Source organism: Phocoena sinus, chromosome 2 (genome assembly GCF_008692025.1).
Source record: "Phocoena sinus isolate mPhoSin1 chromosome 2, mPhoSin1.pri, whole genome shotgun sequence".
NCBI classification, from domain to species: Eukaryota; Metazoa; Chordata; class Mammalia; order Artiodactyla; family Phocoenidae; genus Phocoena; species Phocoena sinus.
In genome coordinates, this window is record NC_045764.1 from 89,379,272 (window position 1) to 89,400,010 (window position 20,739).

At 41.3% G+C, this 20,739-nt stretch overlaps 1 protein-coding gene across 4 annotated transcripts; it reads right to left on the minus strand.

Moving 5' to 3' along the window:
* Positions 1–217: 217 nt before the first annotated feature.
* SPATA5L1 (spermatogenesis associated 5 like 1) lies at positions 218–19,075 on the minus strand. 4 transcript variants are annotated; one of them, XM_032623471.1, is made up of 8 exons: positions 17,529–18,623; positions 16,342–16,527; positions 10,878–11,036; positions 7,145–7,354; positions 6,103–6,295; positions 4,594–4,682; positions 3,579–3,704; positions 218–2,117 (listed from the first exon to the last, which is right to left on the minus strand). In XM_032623471.1, the coding sequence occupies exons 1-8, from the start codon at positions 18,621–18,623 to the stop codon at positions 1,950–1,952; spliced, it is 2,226 nt and encodes a 741-aa protein (XP_032479362.1). In that variant the 3' UTR covers positions 218–1,949. The 4 variants fall into 4 exon arrangements, 3 of the variants coding, with proteins under 3 accessions (XP_032479362.1, XP_032479364.1, XP_032479361.1); XM_032623470.1 differs by having other exon boundaries at positions 1,764–2,117; positions 4,594–4,728; positions 6,071–6,295; positions 17,529–19,071; XM_032623473.1 differs by lacking the exon at positions 7,145–7,354 and having other exon boundaries at positions 4,594–4,728; positions 6,071–6,295; positions 17,529–19,075.
* Positions 19,076–20,739: the final 1,664 nt, after the last annotated feature.

Here is a 20,739-nt window from a genome sequence, read left to right on the forward strand (position 1 = left end):
AATTCCAGATGGTCTGGGAGTGTACTATTGATACATTGTTTAATGCTGTAATGTGGCTCAGAAAGGAGTTTGAGCTTAATGTAAAGCTGTTCACACTTCCCAGGTATAATACTTAGAAGCTGAAGTGTTTTCTCACCGATTACGAACACAGCTTTTGGAAATTTCCCAGAGCCATCCTCTAATCACACTGAAGTTGAGTCAAAAGAAATCCTTGATCTGACTTCATCATTTACTGATTTATTTCAATGAGAGAAGAAACATGGTTTTTGTCCTCAGGAGGCTTCCAAAGTTCTGTTGCAAAGTTACAGTTTAAAAAGACATTTTCAAATAAAAACTCAGCCTCTAACCAAAGTGTGGGTACTAAATTTCCTGGCTGACCCCTAGAAACTTTCTCTAGGAAAAAACAAGGAGCATACAGCTAGAATCTGAGTTAAGGGGTTCAGGCCTAGGGATGGCAAAGGCCTAATGGCTGCCTTTTCCTCTGAAATCAATAATGGACAGAACATGAATGAAAATATTCAGAATTCTAAAAAAGTTTCTAGGTATTTTCCCTACTACTCAAAAGCAAGAGTCAGGTTGTTAGAATAATTTTAACTGGATTACATTTTATACCTATAAATAAGACAGGCCTTTTCCTTAATTGTTCCCCAATAGTGAGGTTTTGCTTAATAACAGTACTGGCTCCCGTCAGATATAGAAAACTTTCCAACTGCTTGACATTTATGACTTCATATAGTTCACGCACCATGTCCTGACTGTACCTATACTTCCTTTGAAGCTCGTCTCCTGTGTTTAATTCACACTGCATGATTTGTTGGAGGTCTCCGCTCCCAGCTGCCCTATCAGTGCCATGTCTGTCTCCTTCACGAACACTCCTGCACCCTGTATGGCACCTTGAGAGTGAAGAAAGGCTCAGTAAGATGCTTACCAGATACTGTTAGGTGAGAAAAACAAGAGCTACACAGTACCATGCTTTTGGTTTTGAAAAGTTATCTATACATGTGTAAGGGACTGGAAAGTTAAATACCCACATGTTTTCTTCATGTTTATCTACATTTTCTAGCATTATTACTCTTTTAATAAAGGAAAATAAAAACTTATACATAACCTATCTCCTTAAAAAATACTCACAATTACAAAAGGAAAACTAGCAGCTATACAGTGGAGAAGATGGACAAGATCATAAACAAGTGATCAAAATTAACATCACCAATAATGTGCAGACGTCACGTGCCTCCAGCTGTGATCTGAGGACATGACAGCACATACATATGCTCCACTGGTGATGCATAACCTGAACCTATCATGATGCACATCAGACAAACACTAATTAGGAACCAACTGTTCTATAAAATACTTAGTCTGTACGCTTCAAAAGTGTCAAGGTCAAGAAAGACTGAGGAACTGTTTCAGATTAAAAAAGGCAAAGAGGCTAAAGAGACATGACAACTAAGTGCAGTGTATGCTCCTAAACTGGATCTTGTAATGGGAAAACAGTTACTATTGGAAAAATGGATGAAATTCATTGTCAATAGATTAAAATGTTGTATCAATGTTAAATTTCTTGAATTTGGTAACTGCACTGTGGTCATGTAAGAAAATAACCTCATTTATAAGAAATGTACACTGAAGTATTAAAGGGATAAAGGGGCATGATGTGTAAAATCTACTTTTAAATAGTTCAGAAAAATACTGTGGTGGGGAGGAGGGAGAGGGAGAGAGAGAAAGGAGACAAATGTAGGAAAATGTTAAAAATTGGAGAATCTGGGTTAAGAGTATATAAGAGTTCTTTGTATTATTCTTTTAACTTTTCTGTAAGTATGAAATCTTAGCTTATTAGGCACAAGCTTTTTTATTTATAGGAAATAACACACACAAAGTGTGAAGTTGCAAATTATAACGCACGTTCACGTTTAAGTTAATCCTTAAGCAGGTATGTAAAATAATTTTTAAATATCTTCTAAGTTAGAAAATCCTTGTTTCTGAAATAAGTTTTTATATAAAGTCAAATCCTTGTGACTTAAGGATGGTTTTACAGTCTTAAGTGATTCTAGAAAGTGCTCTTGTTTCACTGTGGTCGCTTCCAGTCCATTTTCTTGCAGAGCCAGCAAGGCGGCCTATAAGAGACAAACAATAGGAAATAATAAATATGCTTCATTGTTATTTTATAATATATGGTAATACTTTAAAATCTGAACACAAGAATCTCAGTCTCACTTCATAGAATTTCAATATTCATGATGCTAGAAACATTAAGCTAAAAAGTTAAAGTGATTAAAAGTCCTCTCAGTAGACCATCTTTTCTTCTACATTAAATTCTAGCCTTAAGTGGGTGGGGGGCTGGGGGGAAAGCAGACTGCAGAATAATATAGACATTGTGAGTGCATATATTTTAAAGACGAGATCAACTATACTCTGGTATAAAATAAAAATTTTTTAAATCAACTATAGGCCAATAAAAAAAAAAATTAAGTTAAAAAAGAGAGACTATATTCCTGACCTCAGAGTAGGAGTTTTTAAACAGGAAACAGCACTGATCATAAAGGAACAGATCAACACATACTAGATGACCCACCAATTCTCTTTGTATACGAAACAGACATACACACACACACGTATACCAATAGACGCGTACAAGATTGTTCATAGCAGCATAATTCATAATAGCAAAAAAGTTGTAACACAAATGTTCAAAGATAAAATGCGTATATAAATGCAGCACATTCATATATTAGAATATTATAAGCAATGGAAATGAACTACTGCTACACACAAAACAACGGATGAACTTCACAGACATAATCTTGAGTTAAAGAAGCAGACAGAAAAGCATACCGTATGGGTTCCATCTATATAAAGTGCAAAAGCAGGCAAAACTAATCTCCCCAGTGCTGGAAGTCAGGAGAGTGGTTCTCTTTTGGGATAGAGTGGGAAGGCCCACGGGAAGCTTCTGGAGAGGTGGTTATACAAGTGTGTTCACTTTATGTTAATTCAGTGCACCATATCCTTCTGATCTGTGCATTTTTCTGAATGTTATATTTAACACAAGCTTATAGAAAGGAAAAACCCAACAGTGGCTGCCTTTTTTGGCAGCCAACATAAAGACTAAATGCCTTAAAGTGACCTACAAGAACCTGTGTGATCTGGCCACTGTCCACTCCACCTCTTCAATAATGTCATTTCTCACCTCCAGTTGCTGCACATTTTATTCCTTCTGCCTCAAACACTCCGCTTCTCTCCCTTAGCCTAGCTAACTCTCTAATCATCCTTCCAGTTTCAATGTACACACACCCTCTCTCAGATAGCCTTCTCTGATGCCCCCAGGTCTGGACTGGTGTCCTTCCTAGGTACTCCCACAGCACCCTGAACTTCCCTGACTCACTACATGTTTTAATTCAGTATTACCTCTCTGCACCTCCCCCACTGCCCCATCAACCTGTAAGCTCTGAAGAGAAGGTAAGGGACCACAGTGGTCTTTTTCACCTCACATGGTACCTCCCTTTCAGTAAATACTGCCAAGTGAATGGAGTTCTGAAAAAATGTTTTGAACTATAGGTTTTCTTCATTAACTAACTTACTTCTTTGCAGAGGTTTCCAAGATCAGCTCCAGAGAAAAAACAGGTATCTGCTGCTACGTTTTCTAAGGAAATATCAGGCCCCATTGGCATGTTTTTTGTACAGACTTTCAGAATAGAAAGCCTGCCCTGGAACAAAATAAAAAATAATATGTTTATAACCTTACAACATTTATGTCTGATACAATGCTGTATTAAAACATTTCAAGTTAGAGTTTTCTATCATATTACAGAGAAAGTATATATATTTCAGAAACAATAAGAAAGAATCACTTCTTCTCAAGACGTAAGAAAGTAAATGTGACATCATGATATATTTTAATATTTTTATGATTAATTTAAAAAACAACCAACCATAGATATAATCTTTAAGAGACTTGATGAATCTCTCTTTTGGGTACAAACAGTCCCATCAGACATGGTTCAAAAGCAAATACATAAATTATCAGACACAATTTAAAAATAAAATAGATATAATTTTTTTTCCATCCCTTCAAAATCTGGTAAAAGCCTAAGGAAGGAAAAAAATTCATTTTCTGTGTCTTTCACCACTCACTGCCAGTGGCTCTGGATGTGAAGGGCAACAGATTTACTGATTCTTTGGCTGTGGATACATTGTATAATCTCTGTAACCTCAGATTTCTCCACTGAAAAATAAGAATGCTGACCCAGATAACCTCCAAAACCCTTTTAACACTTTAGGATTCCTCCATTCTAGTTGCAAAATAATGTTGAGTAGACTCGATAAACTCAGTATTTTGAGTCTTCCACAAAAAGGAAATTACTACCTTGCTTTTAGGCTTATGTTTCTCTGAAAACAGGGCCAGAGAACCCAGCAAAAGCAGATGAAAATGATGACTTATGACGGGCCCAGATAAGGAAAAATGCGGAATTCAATATAGGACACATACCATGTACACCTACACCCAGTAAGGGATTCAATTCTGCCGTCTTCTTAGAGCTCAGACACTGATGTGTTGTTAGAAATGCACACAGAGTAAATGTGCACAATGATTACCTTTTCATCTGGAGGTGGAATATAAATAATCTTGTCTAATCTTCCAGGCCGTAACAAGGCATCATCTAACACGTCAGGTCTATTTGTTGCTGCAACAATCATGACATTGCTATTAAAAACTTCCTGAAACTCTAGCTGAGGGAAAACATACAACACAAAGTAATGTCAATAAGTTGTTAATTATTAAATGTATTTTTTTTTTAAATTACAAATCAGAAGGTCCATTTGTTTCTAAATAGAATTTCTTGGGACTAGAATACTTACATTTCCTTTCCAGACCACCTTCTTAATATCAAGGTACTCCAGAAACAAATTATTATCAAAGAGTTACTGTGTGTACCCAGTGAAGGGAGTGATCAATCCTGATGGGGCATCTCTCAGTGTGAGAACTGATGAAAAGCTTTACACCACAGCAGAGTACATCTATCTGTTGACCTAAATGCACCTGAGCCCCAGTGAATGATTACAACTTAAATGGACGACTTCAAAAGACAGAAGCATCTGACTAACACATGTATGGCTATGAAAAGTCTTGGCTCTCATGTTCTTGAAGAGGGAGATTTATTTTACCTCTTTGTTTTCTTTCCGAAGGCAGAAATATGACAATTAACATAAGCTGCATTTATATAAATCCTGAAGATAAGAAATATCTAAGAGCAACCAGAACAAGGCCTTACGCATTCAAAATTGTTGAACTTTATTATCAGAGCAGTTCTCCAGTGATGTGATCTCTCAAAGCAATGAGTTCCCTATATCTGCAAGTATTTTAGCAGAGGCTGGGTAAACACCAGTCAGAGGCTATACAAGGAAATCCTGCATGATGAGGAGATCTGATTAGAAAACCTGATGGGTCCCATCAAATTCTAGTGGCATATGTTCCTAAGGTGCTGTTAAGACTCTCTTTCCATGGAACAATTTAAAAAATGGGAAACAAGTAAGAACAAGAAAAAAATAAAAGAAAAAAAATTATCTGTCAGGAATTACTTAAGGATACCAAACTCTATCTGGAGAAGGCTCAGAAGAGAGGAAGAGGATTTCCAAGGTCACTTTAACTTTGTTATAACCAAGGAAACCCATTCCTTAAGAAAACTGAAAAATTTCAATTACTGATCATTATTTCCAATGATCAGTAACCCAAACATGGGTTATGTTTCATTTCACATAAACAATTTTAGAAAGGGATGAACACTAGTTTTTCAGGGTATAAAAATAAGAAGAAACTCCCTTCTCCACTAGCAATATGTAGTTATGTTTCTAATCTTAGGAAAAAATTCACATTCATATCGAAGATATTTTATTATAAAATTTGCCTCACCTTTCCCAGGTAAATCACTATTTTACCAGCTCTGTAAAAGTCCTAAGAGTCACACTGAAATTACATAATTCTATGAGATGAATCCAGCATAGGGAAAGCTAGTGCAGATGCATTCTACTTAATGCTGGCCTGGATTTTTGGTGTATTCTGGCTAATAAATACCTCTTCGTTTTTTTCCAGCTCCTTGTATTTACCATGTTGATCTGATTTACTTCCTCTTCTCTCTATAGTCTTCAATCCAACACCATCTAGTTCATTTAGGAGAACAGAAAGAACACGTTCTTGAACATTACATCCTGTTCTGCTGATTGATCGAGAGCCCAAGATTGAATCAATTTCATCCAAAAACACAATTGCTGGAGTATTTGCTCTTGCTTGTCGAAATACCTTTTGTTCGAAAAACGGAAATATTTAAAAGCTATACATCATGCCTTATTCATATGAATGTATGTTTTCTGCATTACTCTGTATTTATAATTTTTAAAATATAAAAAGAAGAGAAAGGGCTTCCCTGGTGGCTCAGTAGTTAAGAATCCACCTGCCAATGCAGGGGACACGGGTTTGAGCCCTGGTCCGGGAAGATCCCACATGCCATGGAGCAACTAAGCCCGTGTGCCATAACTACTGAGCCTGCACTCTAGAGCCCATAAGCCACACCTACTGAAGCCCACGTGCCTAGAGCCCGAGCTCCGCAACAAGAGAAGCCCGGGCACCGCAACGAAGAGTAGCCCCCACTCGCCGCAACTAGAGAAAGCCACGTGCAGCAACGAAGACCCCAATGCAGCCAAAAATAAACAATAAATAAAAAAAAAAAAAAAAAAAGAAGAGAAAGATTCTAATGTCTAAGAACTAGGGAATGAATAAATAAGGAATAATAGTATTATATGGGGGTTAAAATCATATTTTCAAAGAATATTTAATATTATTGAATTTTAAAAGTGATAATATTAAGTTAAAAAAAATCACAGATATATATTACCATCCACCCATTCCCTGCCCAAGGAAACTGAAAAGCAAAGGAAATTCACCAAAATGTTAACGGTAGGTAGAGGAATTATGGAGGATTTCTTATTTACACTTTTCTATATTTTCTAAATTTTCTATACACAATCAGGTATAACTTTCTTAATAGGAAAAAAAGCCAGTTATATTTTAAAAAATAAGGTTTATCCTTAAGGCATGAAACAAAAATTCAAAAGTAAACTTAACTGCATGAGGGAAAATAAAAAAACAAACCTGAGACAAGATTTTTTCTGAATCGCCAACAAAAGGTGAAAAGAGATCAGCTCCGCTCACTGAAACAAAAGAGCAATGACAGCTCGTGGCCAGGGCCCTCACCAGGGTGGTTTTAGCACACCCAGGGGGACCATACAGGAGAACTCCCTTTGGCTCTGTCAGGCCCATCCTAACAAATTCCCGAGGGAATTTCAGAGGCCATTCAATGCTCTAAAAGTACACAAAAAGAGACAGGACACAAAAAGAGAGAGTTGTTTTAGTATAATGATGAACATCAAAAAATTCAGTAAATTCACGCGTTCCACAACCCTCAGGTACCTGCTATGAGCTGGAAATGTGGTCCGATCTCCACACAGCAGCCAGTGACCTTATGACCTAAGTGAGGTCACATCACTTGCTGCTTAAAATCTTTCCATGACTTCTCATCAGAATTAGAATAAAATCCAAATCCAAACTCCTAACTTACCACTGCTTACAAGGCCTCACATAACCCATCGCCCAAACACTCCAGTTTGTTCCCATCTCATGGCCTTTACCTGCTAGTCTCTCTCTGCCTGAACACTCCCTTAAGATCTTTGTGTGCTATCCCTCATCATACATGTCTCCACTCATATGTCATTTCCTTGGAGAGGTCTTCCCTAACCACTGTAGTTAAAGCAGATCCTCCTCCTCCTAGGCAGTCTACGCTGCTACCCATCTTCTACTTTTTTTTTTTTTTTTTGCGGTATGTGGGCCTCTCACTGTTGTGGCCTCTCCCATTGCGGAGCACAGGCTCCGGACGCGCAGCCCCAGCGGCCATGGTTCACGGGCCCAGCCACTCCGTGGCATGCGGGATCCTCCCGGACCGGGGCACGAACCGGTATCCCCTGCATCGGCAGGCGGACTCTCAACCACTGCGCCACCAGGGAAGCCCCCATCTTCTACTTTTGAAGCACTTATTCATTTGCTGTCAGAAACTACTATTTTTCCATGTTGAGTTAGTCATTCTGCTCCTGCTAGAATGTAAGCGAAGTTCACCTCTAAATCCCCATCACCTAGAGTGACACCTTCACAAAGTAGGCACTCATAATAGTAAGTAAATCCTCACTACCTCTGAGGTAGATGGTTCTGTTATCATCATAACTTCACAGTTGCAGAAACTCGGGCTAAAAAAGTGAAGTAACCCGCCCAGATCTGATCTTACTGCTAGTGAGGCAGCAGAACTAAGACTAAACCCAGACAGTGTAGATCAAGAGCACAAACTCTTAACTACTGATATATTGCCTCTACAGAAAAGGATAGACAAGACCCCTGTACCTAGAAACTCCTATTTTAGTTGGGGAGACAGGCTTGTAAACTAACAAGCAGACCAGAGAAGGGCATTCCACAGACAAGGAACAATATATACAGAGACACATGAAAGCATCCAATTCATCTCCCAACAGTAAGCAGGAACAGAGGGGAGGATGAGGGAGGCGAGACGAGATAGAGCTGAAGTGGAAGTAGGATTCAGATCACATTGGGCCTTGACAGTTTTAGTCAACAATGAGGAAGCAGTATAGAGAATGGATAGAAGGAAATGAAACTAGAGGGAGGCAGACCACTTAGCAGTCTCTTGCAAGGATTCAGACTACAAAAATAATAAGGCTTGATGTGTCACAGGCAGCAGAGGTGGTATGGGAGGGATGTATATGAAACATAAAATGTAACTGTATTTTACGCAGGGGAAATCCAGAGGGGAAGTTACGTGATGTATGACATGACTCCATGCATTCAGAAGACAGGTTTCTGAGTGAGGGGATGGGGTGACTGGCTGCATTCACTGAGGGAGGGAATCCAGGTGTAGAGGTGGAATTGATTAGCTGAACTTTGGACATGCTGAGTTTGAGATCCCTGGAAGTTATCCAGTAGGCAGGCATTTAAGTAGTTCTAATGATCAAAAGAACTATCTGTGCTGGATATAAAGATTTCTGAGTTAGCATTTTTCAGGGGACAGCTGAGGCCTGGGACATTGAGGAGATCAAAGGCTCACTCAGAAAATGCAAAAAGAAAACTCTCAGGAGCTTGGAGAACTAACATTTAAGGTAGGGGAGACGAGTGCTCAGAAAGGCAGGAAAGCTTAATATTCAGAGCTAAAGAAACAGTGTTTCTAACAGGAAGGTGTTACTCATCTCCCACATGTATTTTGTGAAGATTAAATGAGACAAAGCATGTAAAAAATTAGGGGGACTTCCGTGGTGGCGCAGTGGATAGGAGTCTGCCTGCCAATGCAGGTTCGATCCCTGGTCAGGGAAGATCCCACATGCTGCAGAGCAACTAGGCCCATGAGCCACAACTACTGAGCCTGCACTCTAGAGCCCGCAAGCCACTACTACTGAGCCCGTGTGCCACAACTGCTGAGGCCCACATGCCTGGAGCCTGTGCACCACAACGAGAGGCCACCGCAGTGAGAAGCCTGCATACCGCAACGAAGAGTGGCCCCCGCTCGCTGCAACGAGAGAAAGCCCACATGCAGCAACGAAGTCCCAACGCAGCCAAAAATAAATAAATAATTAGGGCATATTATAAACGTGCTTATCCATGGACACAAGGATTCCAGGGTTCACTGTAGATATAGCTTCCAGTTAAGACAAATAAATTATAATTGATACTTATAAATCAGTCTTGTGTGTGTGCAATTAGAGAAACCTACTTCCTTATGGCAGGATCACCCAAAGGGGTATTGGCAAAATCAACTGCTGAACCTGCAATGCAGGTAAGAAGGACTGAAGAGCTGTGTCCCTCAACAGCCACTGTGAGAACCAGTATCAAGTAGCCACTCAGGCCATACTGACTGTTTATTATAATTTTGTGTTTTTACCAGTCCCAGGGCAAACTCAGGACTATGAACAAAGAATCTGTATTTGTATAGTCCATGAACTAATAAGAATCGTTTTTACATTTCCAAATGCTCAATAAATAAATAAATAATTCAGGGCTTCCCTGGTGGTGCAGTGGTTGAGAATCTGCCTGCCAATGCAGGGGACATGGGTTCGAGCCCTGGTCTGGGAAGATCCCACATGCCACGGAGCAGCTGGGCCTGTGAGCCACAACTACTGAGCCTGCGCGTCTGGAGCCTGTGCTCCGCAACGAGAGGCCGCAACAGTAAGAGGCCCGCGCACCGCAATGAAGAGTGGCCCCCGCTCGCCCCAACTAGAGAAAGCCCTCACACAGAAACGAAGACCCAACACAGCCAAAAATAAATAAATAAAATTTTTTTAAAAATTCAAAAGAATACTGTTTTGTGACGTGAAAATTATATGACTTCGGTGTCCATAAATAAAGTTCCATCAGAACACAGATACTCATTGCATACTGTCTATGACTGTTTTCGTGCTACAATGGCAGGGTTGAGTGGTTGCAACAGAGACCACAAAGCCTAAAATATTTACTCTGGCCCTCTACAGAAAAGAGTTTACTAATCCCGGTCTAAATTATAAACTCTTTAGAGCAAAAGGAAATGCTTTTTGCTCTAAATTAAAAACTCTTTAGAGCAAAAAGCAAACAAAAAGAGGGTGAGGCAGGAAAGTATGAAAAATAATATTTGATGCCTATAGAGTCCGGTTAAATAAGGATTGAAAATCGACCATTAGATCTAGATGTTAGGATCGCATTAGTGATGACGGCAAGAAGTTTCAGTGTAGCTTGTTTTCACCATAAAGCATTACACTTAGACTGTTATATTCTACTGGCTTAAGCAGATTCTCTATCTCACCTGTTTTAACTTCAGTTTTACATCTTCAAGGCCACCAATCTGCTCCCAGCCAACAGGCTTGATGTCCATCAGTCCAATGACACTTCGAAATGATGAGGGCTGGATCTTTTTAAAAGCTTCAAGGAAGTCTGTTTCATCAATCATTGGATTGTCCTGGTTCTGAAGAAATCCACCCCAAAAAGCAAAATCAAACCAAAAATCAGGTGGGCCTTTTTTGTGGTACACAAACACAATTACTTTTTAATTGTAAATCCTCTTTTGAATTTATACATCTATTTTGTTATCACTATAAAGAAATTTGTAACACATGGTATAAAAAAATTAAATGTCCCCCCCTCAACTCCACCAATATTCATCCCCAGAGAATGTCAACAGTTTCCTGTGTATTCTTCCAGTATGTTTTATGACATACGTATATGCTTTCAAAAAGATACACAAATGTGACCATACCATACATATTAATTTGTACTTTTTCATTTATCTTAGAAATCTTTTCATGTCAACTAATACATCTCTACCTCATTCTTTTTTTTTTTTTTTTTTTCCTGTACGCGGGCCTCTCACTGTTGTGGGCTCTCCCGCTGCAGAGCACAGGCTCCGGACGCACAGGCTCAGCGGCCATGGCTCACGGGCCCAGCCTCTCCGCGGCATGTGGGATCTTCCCGGACCGGGGCACGAACCCATGTCTCCTGCATTGGCAGGCAGACTCCCAACCACTGCGCCACCAGGGAAGCCCTCTACCTCATTCTTTTTGACAACTGCATATTGTATGAGTATTTTAACAACATCCTTCTGTTGAACGTAGGTTGTTTCCAGTCTTTTGTTATTAAAAACAAAGCAGCAACTGAAAGTCCTTGTGCACATGCTCAAGTATTTTATATAATAATTTCCTCAAAGTAGAATTATTGTGCTTAAGAGTATGTACACTTACAATTTTCACAGCTACTACTAAACTGTCCTCAAAGCTGCACCAATATATGAAGCTGTTCTCCCCACACCTCTCCAACAATGGACATTACCAAACCTTAAATTTTGGCCAGTATGAGAGAGGAAATGGTGCTCACTATTGTGTTAATTAAATTTCTTTAATCAAGAGTGAGGTAGAGGAAAATAATGGAATTAGAAAATCAATTTTGCAACCATCACAGTAAAGGCTGTTTAGGGCAAGAATCAATGGATGCTAATCTAGGGGAGGGAAAGTTTGATGAGGAACAGTATGTCTGCATTGTCTCAGAGCATTTCCTCACAGATTTCTTATTAGTTGCAAAGGGAAAAATAGCAGCTATACAGTAAATAAACTGGACAAAACCTTGATTGATTGATCACATCAGTCACCATTAGGGACATCACCAATGAGGGGCAGGTGGACATATTGTGCCTTCACATGTGACATCATAAGAAGGACACACTATCACTTATGTAGTATCCCCAATGGGAATGCATAACCTGAATCTGACTATGAAGAAACAGACAAACCCAAACTGACAGAAGTTCTATAAAATCACTGACCTGCATCCTTGAAAAATGTCAATGTCAAATGCCGCACACACACCAAAAAAGTGCTAAGGAAGCGTTCAAGATAAAAAGAAACAAAAAACTAAACACAATACATTATCCTGGACTAGATCCTGTACTGGAGGAAAAGAATGCTACAAAAATGGATACAGTTAGCAAAATTAGAATAGGAACTATAAATCTGACAACAATTTTGATCAATGTTAAATTTCCTGAATATAATGAGATTATACATACTTTTTCATAGGAAATGGACATTAAAATATTAAGGGATAATGGGTTAAGATGCATGCAACCCCTTCTCAAATAATTCAGAAAAAAACAAAGTGTATACCTAGGCAGTTGACCCTTGAACAACATGGGAGTTAATCCTCGTTTAAGTAGAGGTGGCCCCCCATATCTGCCGTTCCCCACGTCTGTGTGGATTCAACCAACTCCAGACCGTGCAGTACTTATAGTATTTACTATTGAAAAATATCCATGTATAAGTGGACTGGTGCAGTTCAAACCTGTGTTGTTCAAAGGTCAGCTGTACAGAGAGAAGAAGAGAAAAGAGAGAATGATAAAGCTAATTTGGCAAAATGTTAAAAACTGGTGAATTTGGATAAAGGATTTAGCAGGAGTTCTCTATCTCAGAACTCTCCCCGAAGTTTTAATTATTTCAAAATAATAAGTTTTTAAAAAAGAAAAAGAACCAAAAGATTAATTTTTAAAGGAAGTTGAGGATTTTTCATGTGTATAAGCCGTTTGTAATCCTTTTACTGTCAACTACCAGTTCATATCTTGCTACCCATTTTCTCTTGGATAGTTGGTCTTTTCTTATTGCTTTGTGAGAGTTCTTTCTACACCAAGGAAATTGGGCTTTTGTCATGGGCTGAAAGTATTTTTCCCAGTCTGTCTCATGTCTTGCCTTTGCTTATAGTATTGTTTGTTTGTTTGTTTTGATTTTGAACTTGTCATCTTTCTTTTTTTTTTTAATAGTATTGTTTTGCCATTCTAAAATGGCCAAATCAGTAAATCATTTCCTTTCTGGCTGTTAAAAACTTATATTTCTATTTGTAATATCTGTATTATATTTAAGTATTTGTCCTCATACATCAAATTCTGAACATTCAGTTATCCCAAAATTCCCATTTTCAATAACAAACTATTTTATCCCACTTATGAAAGATTAAATAAGTGAATATGTATATGTGGAGCTTTTCTGAACAGTTTTCCTAAAAAATGTCAATAATTATAATCTCTGGGAGGTGAGATTTCAGACAATTTTTACTTTCTTTATAATTTTTATCTTGTTTAATTTCTCACAAATAATGCTATTAAATAGTTTTTTGAAATAGCGCTTTTTTTTTTAACTAGTTAGCAGTATTAGATATTGGGTAACTGAATACTAATTAATTTTTAGGTAACACCAACTGACATTTGAAAATCCCATTTACACTTGCAGATTACTTGTGTATACACTATTCATTTGATTTTCATAATCCTTTCAGGCAGATAAAAATCCTTTCCCCTCTATGTGTATATGTGTGTGTGTTAAACTGTCTTTCTAACCCTTTAATAGGCATACTTGACAAAAAGATGAACAAACTGTGATGTGCCCTTGTCTGCCCTGGCACAGATAGAGGCAGCAGCAGCCCCTCAGCTGCCTGGGGAGGGAAAGAAGAAAAAGATGGAGCCAGTACCTTCCCAGAAGCCTCTGCCCCTTCTTCCTTTTTGCCTTTCTTTCTTCCACTTCCCCTGGTTGTTTATGAACTGAGCCATCACCTGTGGTAACTATGCCTGGGCAGGCCCCTCCTGAAGTAGCAGTGGGCTCCACCCTAGGACGGCTGCAGCTGGATGGTCCACCTAAGCCAACGTGCTTAAGGTCAAACCTGGAACTTCAAAGCAGAGGGAATTCTAAATGTAAACCTCCTTTCCCACACCGTGGTGTTCTTGTCCTCCCCTCAAGAGGCATATATCCTCAAATCTTCACACATGGGACTTGTCATTAAATCTTCAAGCAGCTTTGGTTCTAAACTGAAAAGATGAGGACTTACAAGTTCACATAACTCCTTCCCCACCTTTGGTGTAAGAGTAAAAATAAAGGAAAAGAAAATGAGGAAGGATATAAATGACCTAGGTAAAAAGGTTTTCAAAATTTAGGATGATAAATCATCCTTTTATAGCTTAAACAAACTCGAATTAGGTTTTAAAAAATTATAAGGTCAAAGAACAATTTTAAGGTTACAAGAGAATCCTCAGCATGCTGAAAATAATTTTTTTCGGAAGGGGTTTAGGGATTCAGGTTGACATTACATAAAAGTGAACAGATTTTCCAATCTATAGTGTTGAAAACTACTATATTTAAGATAATATCCTAACATTTTTAAGAAAAGCAGTCATGAATTAAGGATTTGAATGTCAAAGATGAATTTAAATAAAATCCTAAGCACCTAATCGTCTCCTGAGTTAGAAAAGCTTATTTTCCCTTCAAGATGCTTATTAACAACAAAGGGAAAAAATAGTATCTTGAAAATGGAGAAATCTCAGAGACACCACCTTATCCAAGAAATCAAAGTTAATTTCACCAGTAATAGGACAAAGATATATCATTTGCTACCGAACAGATGCAATGAGAAGAACACAGTATTATTTCTGTGATATTTCTGCCAAAAATGCAAAACCTGAATCAAATCATGAGAAAACATCAGTCAAACCCAAGCTTAGGAATATTCTATAGAATAACTGAACTGTACTTTTAAAAAATTAAAGTTGTAAAAGAAAGACTGAAGAATGTTTCTAGATTAAAGATTAAGCAGCCATGACAGCTAAATGCAAGGTGTAATCCTGGATTAAAAAATATATATTTTTTTCCTTTAAAAATTTTTGCTACAAAGGAAACTAGTGGGACAAATGGTGAGATTTGGTTAAGGTCTATATAGATTAGGTCGAAGTATCATGTCAGTGTTAATTTCCTCATCTTGATAATTGTACTGTGGTTTTAAAGTCCTTGTTTTTAGGAAATATACACTTAAATTTTCAGTGCTAAAGGGGCATCATGGCTGCATTTGAGAGTATGAGTGTATATATATATATATATATATATACACACACACACACACACACATAAACATTCATACACATTAAGAGAGTATGATAAAGCAAAAGTGATAAAATGTTACATTTGACGAATCTGTGTGAAGGATATACAAAAATTCTTTGTACTATTTTTGCAACTTTTTTCTAAGTCTGAAATAGATTCAAAATAAAACAAAAATTAAAAAGATATAGGTTTACTTCTTCTGGGGTTACACTGTCTTTTTCCTGACTGCTCTGGGCTTCAGCACTAAAGAGTTACTATGGGAGTGGGGGAAAACGCTCTGGGCAAACCTGAAGAACTCAGCTCTTGTCCCTACTTTCAGTCATATACTATTTCTATGGAGTTCAGTTGTAAAACTATATGTAAGAGGACTTCCCCGGTGGTGCAGGGGTTAAGAATGTGCCTGCCAATGCAGGGGACACGGGTTCGAGCCCTGGTCTGGGAAGATCTCACATGCTGTGGAGCAACTAAGCCCGTGTGCCACAACTACTGAGTCTGCATGCCACAACTACTGAGCCCGTGAGCCACAACTACTGAGCCCATGCTCCACAACTACTGAAGCCTGCACGCCTGGAGCCCACGCTCTGAAACAAGAGAAGCCACCACAGTGAGAACTCCGCGCACCGCAACGAAGAGTAGCCCCCGCTCACCGCAACTAGAGAAAGCTCGCGCGCAGCAACAAAGACCCAACACAGCCAAAAATAAATAAATAAATAAATTTATTTTTAAAAAAAATATGTAAGAAACAGCTGTCGAAAGTATCAAAAGTTTGAAGAAAATGTACTTACCACTTTTTTAAATCTCCAAATTAACTTGTTATGTTAATAAAAGGGTTCACATAGAAGGTCATAAATCAATCCTTCTTACCTTCTCACAATGAAGCAGAGCGTGCATGGCAGCCTCCCTACAGAGTGCGGTCAGGTCTGCACCAACATAGCCAACCGTCATTTCTGCAAGGAGGCTCAAATCGACTTGACTGGAGATGGGCATCTTTGAGGTAATCACTTGTAGAATCGCCTTTCTTTGTCTAAGTGTGGGAGTTCCAATGACAATCTATGTGCAAAGCAAGGAAAGAAAAAGTTTACAGCTTAAAATATTATTTTTTTAATCCTCACAAACATGTATAATAATTTAGCGAACAAATTTGTAACTATTACTGCGTACTCTTAAGCATACCGTAGATTCTGAATACATGAAAATCTTTATCTTCCAGAGGAGTAACACTGGCTAGAAAGTTGCACAGTTAAAATTACATATGTCATTTAATAAGTTTTTGTTATTTTTGAGAACCTACCACGTTCTAGGAGCCAGTAAACTAGATAGTCTATGTCCCTGCTCTTATGGAGCTTATTCAGGACAGGTACTACATGGTGTGAGGAAGAAATCCACTCAAGTTCTAAACAGATTATGCTAAAGTGGGCAATTATCACCTGTCTCTTTAGAAACCTACCACAAAGTTCAAACATCATTTAAATAATCACTATTCAAACTATTTAGTAGAAATCAAGAATCAATTTAGGACTGAAGTTTATAAAATAGGACAGCTTTGAATATTCAACCTTCCTGGCAACTCAGGGAGCAATTGTGGGATAGGAGGCTGGCGTTCGAACAAGGAATGAATAAATCTAGAAGAGTTAAATGTCTGCTCTGATTTAGTCCTTCCCTGCCTTCCCCCTTATTTCAATACATTTGTTTCTTGAGGCTATCCTACTTTAAATTCTCCTTCCAGATTCGTAAGAGTTTAATATGCTTGTAGCAGTCCTAGTTCCCTTAAAAACTAACACTACTGATTATAGTACTCCTCATTCTCAGGACCTGCACAACTCATCCCAAACGGCCCCCTTGCTTCTCAGAACAATTTGACTCTGGAGGGGGAAAGGGTCCTGGCTCGCAGATCATTTGTGGACCAGAGAATGGGTTCTCTGCTTTACAGAGCCCCACTCCAGCTTCACTGACTTCCAAACCTAAGTGGCAAACGCCTCGGGGCAGCCAACCAGGGCCAGAAGAGGCCGGGGTTCCAGGGGGCAATGAGCTAGCTGGCTGAGCCTATTTACCTCTCGGTCGAATCTCCCAGGTCTACGCAGCGCTGGGTCTAGTGCGTCCGGCCGGTTGGTGGCTCCCACAACCACCACCTCCCGGCCCCCACTGATGCCGTCTAGCAGCGTCAACACCTGGGCCACCACGCGGCTCTCGGGGGCTTGGTGTGGGCCGCCCCGCCGGGGACACAGGGCGTCCACCTCGTCCAGGAAGAGAAGGGTGGGCCTGCGGCTGGCCAGCTCCTGCGCGCGCTGGAAGACCCGCCGCACGTTCTCCTCGGTCTCCCCGGGCCGGGAGCCCTGCAGCGTGGGGGCACTCACGGCCAGCAGCTCCGCGCCCGCCTTTCGGGCCACGGCCCGCACTAGCTGGGTCTTGCCCACTCCGGGGGGGCCAGCCAGGAGCACCCCGCGTGGCACTTCTAGCCCCAGCGAGGCCAAGGCGCGGGGGTAGCTGAGCGGCAAGTCGAGGAGCTCCCGCAGCGAGTCGGCCGCCTCGGAAAGGCCCCCCAGGGCCACCTCGGGCTGCGGCTCCTCTTCCGACGGAGGTAGCCCGCTCAGACTGATGTGGGTGCGAGGGGTGACCAGCCCGGCCGGATTCGGGTTGGGTGCCCCGCTGACGATGTGCAGGGCGGCCACCGGGCCGGGAGCGCCCGGAGGAGCGGCCACCACGTGGCCCAGAGAGACCGGACGGTTCCTCAGCAGCTCCTGCGCCGCCTCCAGCACCGCGGCTGGATTTGGGGCACCAGACACGCCCGCCAGCTCCCGCAACACCGGCCACACGGCGAGGAGCCGCAGGGGCGGGCAGGGCACTAACCGGAGTCGGCTCAGGTTCAGACTCCCCCGGGACCCCGGCGCCCCCACTGCCGCCCCCGGGCTCGCGCACTGCGGATCCAGTTGCACAAAGCCGTCCGCTCCATCCCGCCGCGGCCAGGCGGTGCAGAGGCAGGAGCCGCCGTCAGGCAGCGAGATCTCCACCGCCGAGCCCAGGTGCGCGCCTAAGGCGCGGAGGGCCGCCGGGCCCAGGCGACAGCGCTGGGTGCCCCGGTCCCTAGCGTCTACGGGTAGCAGCTTTAAGAGCGGCCCTTCTGGAAAGGGGCCTGAGTCCGGAGCCATTACTCACGGAAGACGCGAGGCCCAGGAAAGTGGGGTAAGAATTCCACCCGGGCCAGAAAGACTGGAACACAGAGCTCCTCTGCCGGAAGCACGTGACGCGCATGCGCCAGGGATCAGTTGCAGTTCCCTTACAGGAGGCAGAAAGGACCAATCGGAAAGTTAGACGAAGTTTGACGAAGTTAAACGCTCGGGCTCTCGGGGCTAGTTTGCTGTGGTGCTGGGTTTGATGAACTCCAGTCGTCCTTTCCATAGCTTTACGAACAAGGCCTTAGTCACGGGTGTCTGGGAGGCAGCGTAAGCTACCTTTACTAGGTCATTAAGCATGTACCTTGGTGGTTTGGGGAGTCGCCACATAGCACTCTCTTTCCCTGGCTCCCGGACTCGAGCATCACCATCTGCGCTTTTGGAGCCTAGAGATTTTGCTATTTTGTGAAAAAACCTCGACAGTCCTCAGGGGCACAGTATTTTGCCTTTTTTTTTTTTTTTTTTTTCCGTACGCGGGCCTCTCACCGTTGCGGCCTCTCCTGCTGCAGAGCAACAGGCTCCGGACGCGCAGGCTCAGCGGCCACGGCCCACGGGCGCAGCCGCTCCGCGGCATGTGGGATCCTCCCGGACTGGGGCACGAACCCGCGTCCCCTGCATCGGCCGGCGGACTCCCAACCACTGCGCCACCAGGGAAGCCCAGGGGCACAGTATTTTGGAGTGCTCTCGTGCTAATGTCTTAGGTGACTTGGAGTGGATGAGAAATACAGCCTTGGCACCTTCGATAACCTGGGTTCCAACCTGTTTGTAAAGTCCATGCATGTCCTTCGTATACAAAAGAATCAGCCGAGCAAAAGAGAATCACAGTGTAGCATTTTAAATCCCTTGAAGAAGGGAAAGAAGGAAAACCAGGCCATCTGACGTAGTTGTGGCACACCAGTACATTCTGTTCATATTCCTGACTTCTCCTTTGAATGTTCTTTGACAACAACTTAATCATAACCTCTTCTGTTCATGTGATTAAGTCCTTCTTGTCTATCTGGGGCACAACAGTACTAAGTCCTGTATTAGAGGCAATGCCTGTCTACATTATTAAGACCTCCACCTAATATTCGCTTTCCACCTCTCCTCTCCCTTCCCCACCGGGAATTACTCTTTCCTCCTATACTTTTAAATTCTACTCATCAAAAAGAGCTATAGGGCTTCCCTGGTGGCCCAGTGGTTGAGAGTCCGCCTGCCCGGTCCGGGAAGATCCCACATGCCACGAAGCGGCTGGGCCCGTGAGCCATGGCTGCTGAGCCTGCGCGTCCGGAGCCTGTGCTCCGCAACGGGAGAGGCCACAACAGAGAGAGGCCAGCGTACCGCAAAAAAAAAAAAAAAAAAAAAAAAAAGAGAGCTACAGATATTCAAAGTCAAGATAATATGCCTTGTTTTTTTAAACTACTCATATCTTTCTACCTCTGTTTTTCCCACTTTCACTGAAAACCAAATTTATGTGATTACAAAATTGAGATTGCAGACGGAATGCTTAAGTCACTGGGGTTTGAGTGCTTTTTCTTCCTACTTATGCAAATAATCAGCTGCAGACTCTATAGTGATCTCTTCTCAATGGAAAGTACTGTCAGATCTGGGATCTTATGACTAATGCCCATTCCTGGCCTCACTCTATCCAAACCTCAGGGAAGACACTATGACTAACTTCTGGAGTCCACAGTCACTTATCAGATCTCTGCTGTATGTTTCCAACTACTGTGCTGGAACAACGTAAAAGGAACTAGAAAGTAGCATACTAGGAGGAGGTCCTGAAATGGGTAAATCACCCATTACATCCTGTTTGCTTCTTTCTCTTAATCGTATTGCTTTCTATTCTCTTTGGAGAACAAAGACTCTAAACTCAGACTTTTCAAGAACAGCTTTGTATTTTCTGAAATAAAAAGCCAATGTTTTTTTTTTTTTGCAGCAACACGGATGGACCTAGAGATTATCATACTAAATCAGCGAGAGAAAGATAAATATCATATGATATCTCTTTTACGTGGAATCTAAAAAAAGGGTACAAATGAACTTATTTACAAAACAGAAATAGAGTCCCAGCTGGAGAAAACAAACTTATGGTTACCAAAGGTGAAGGCGG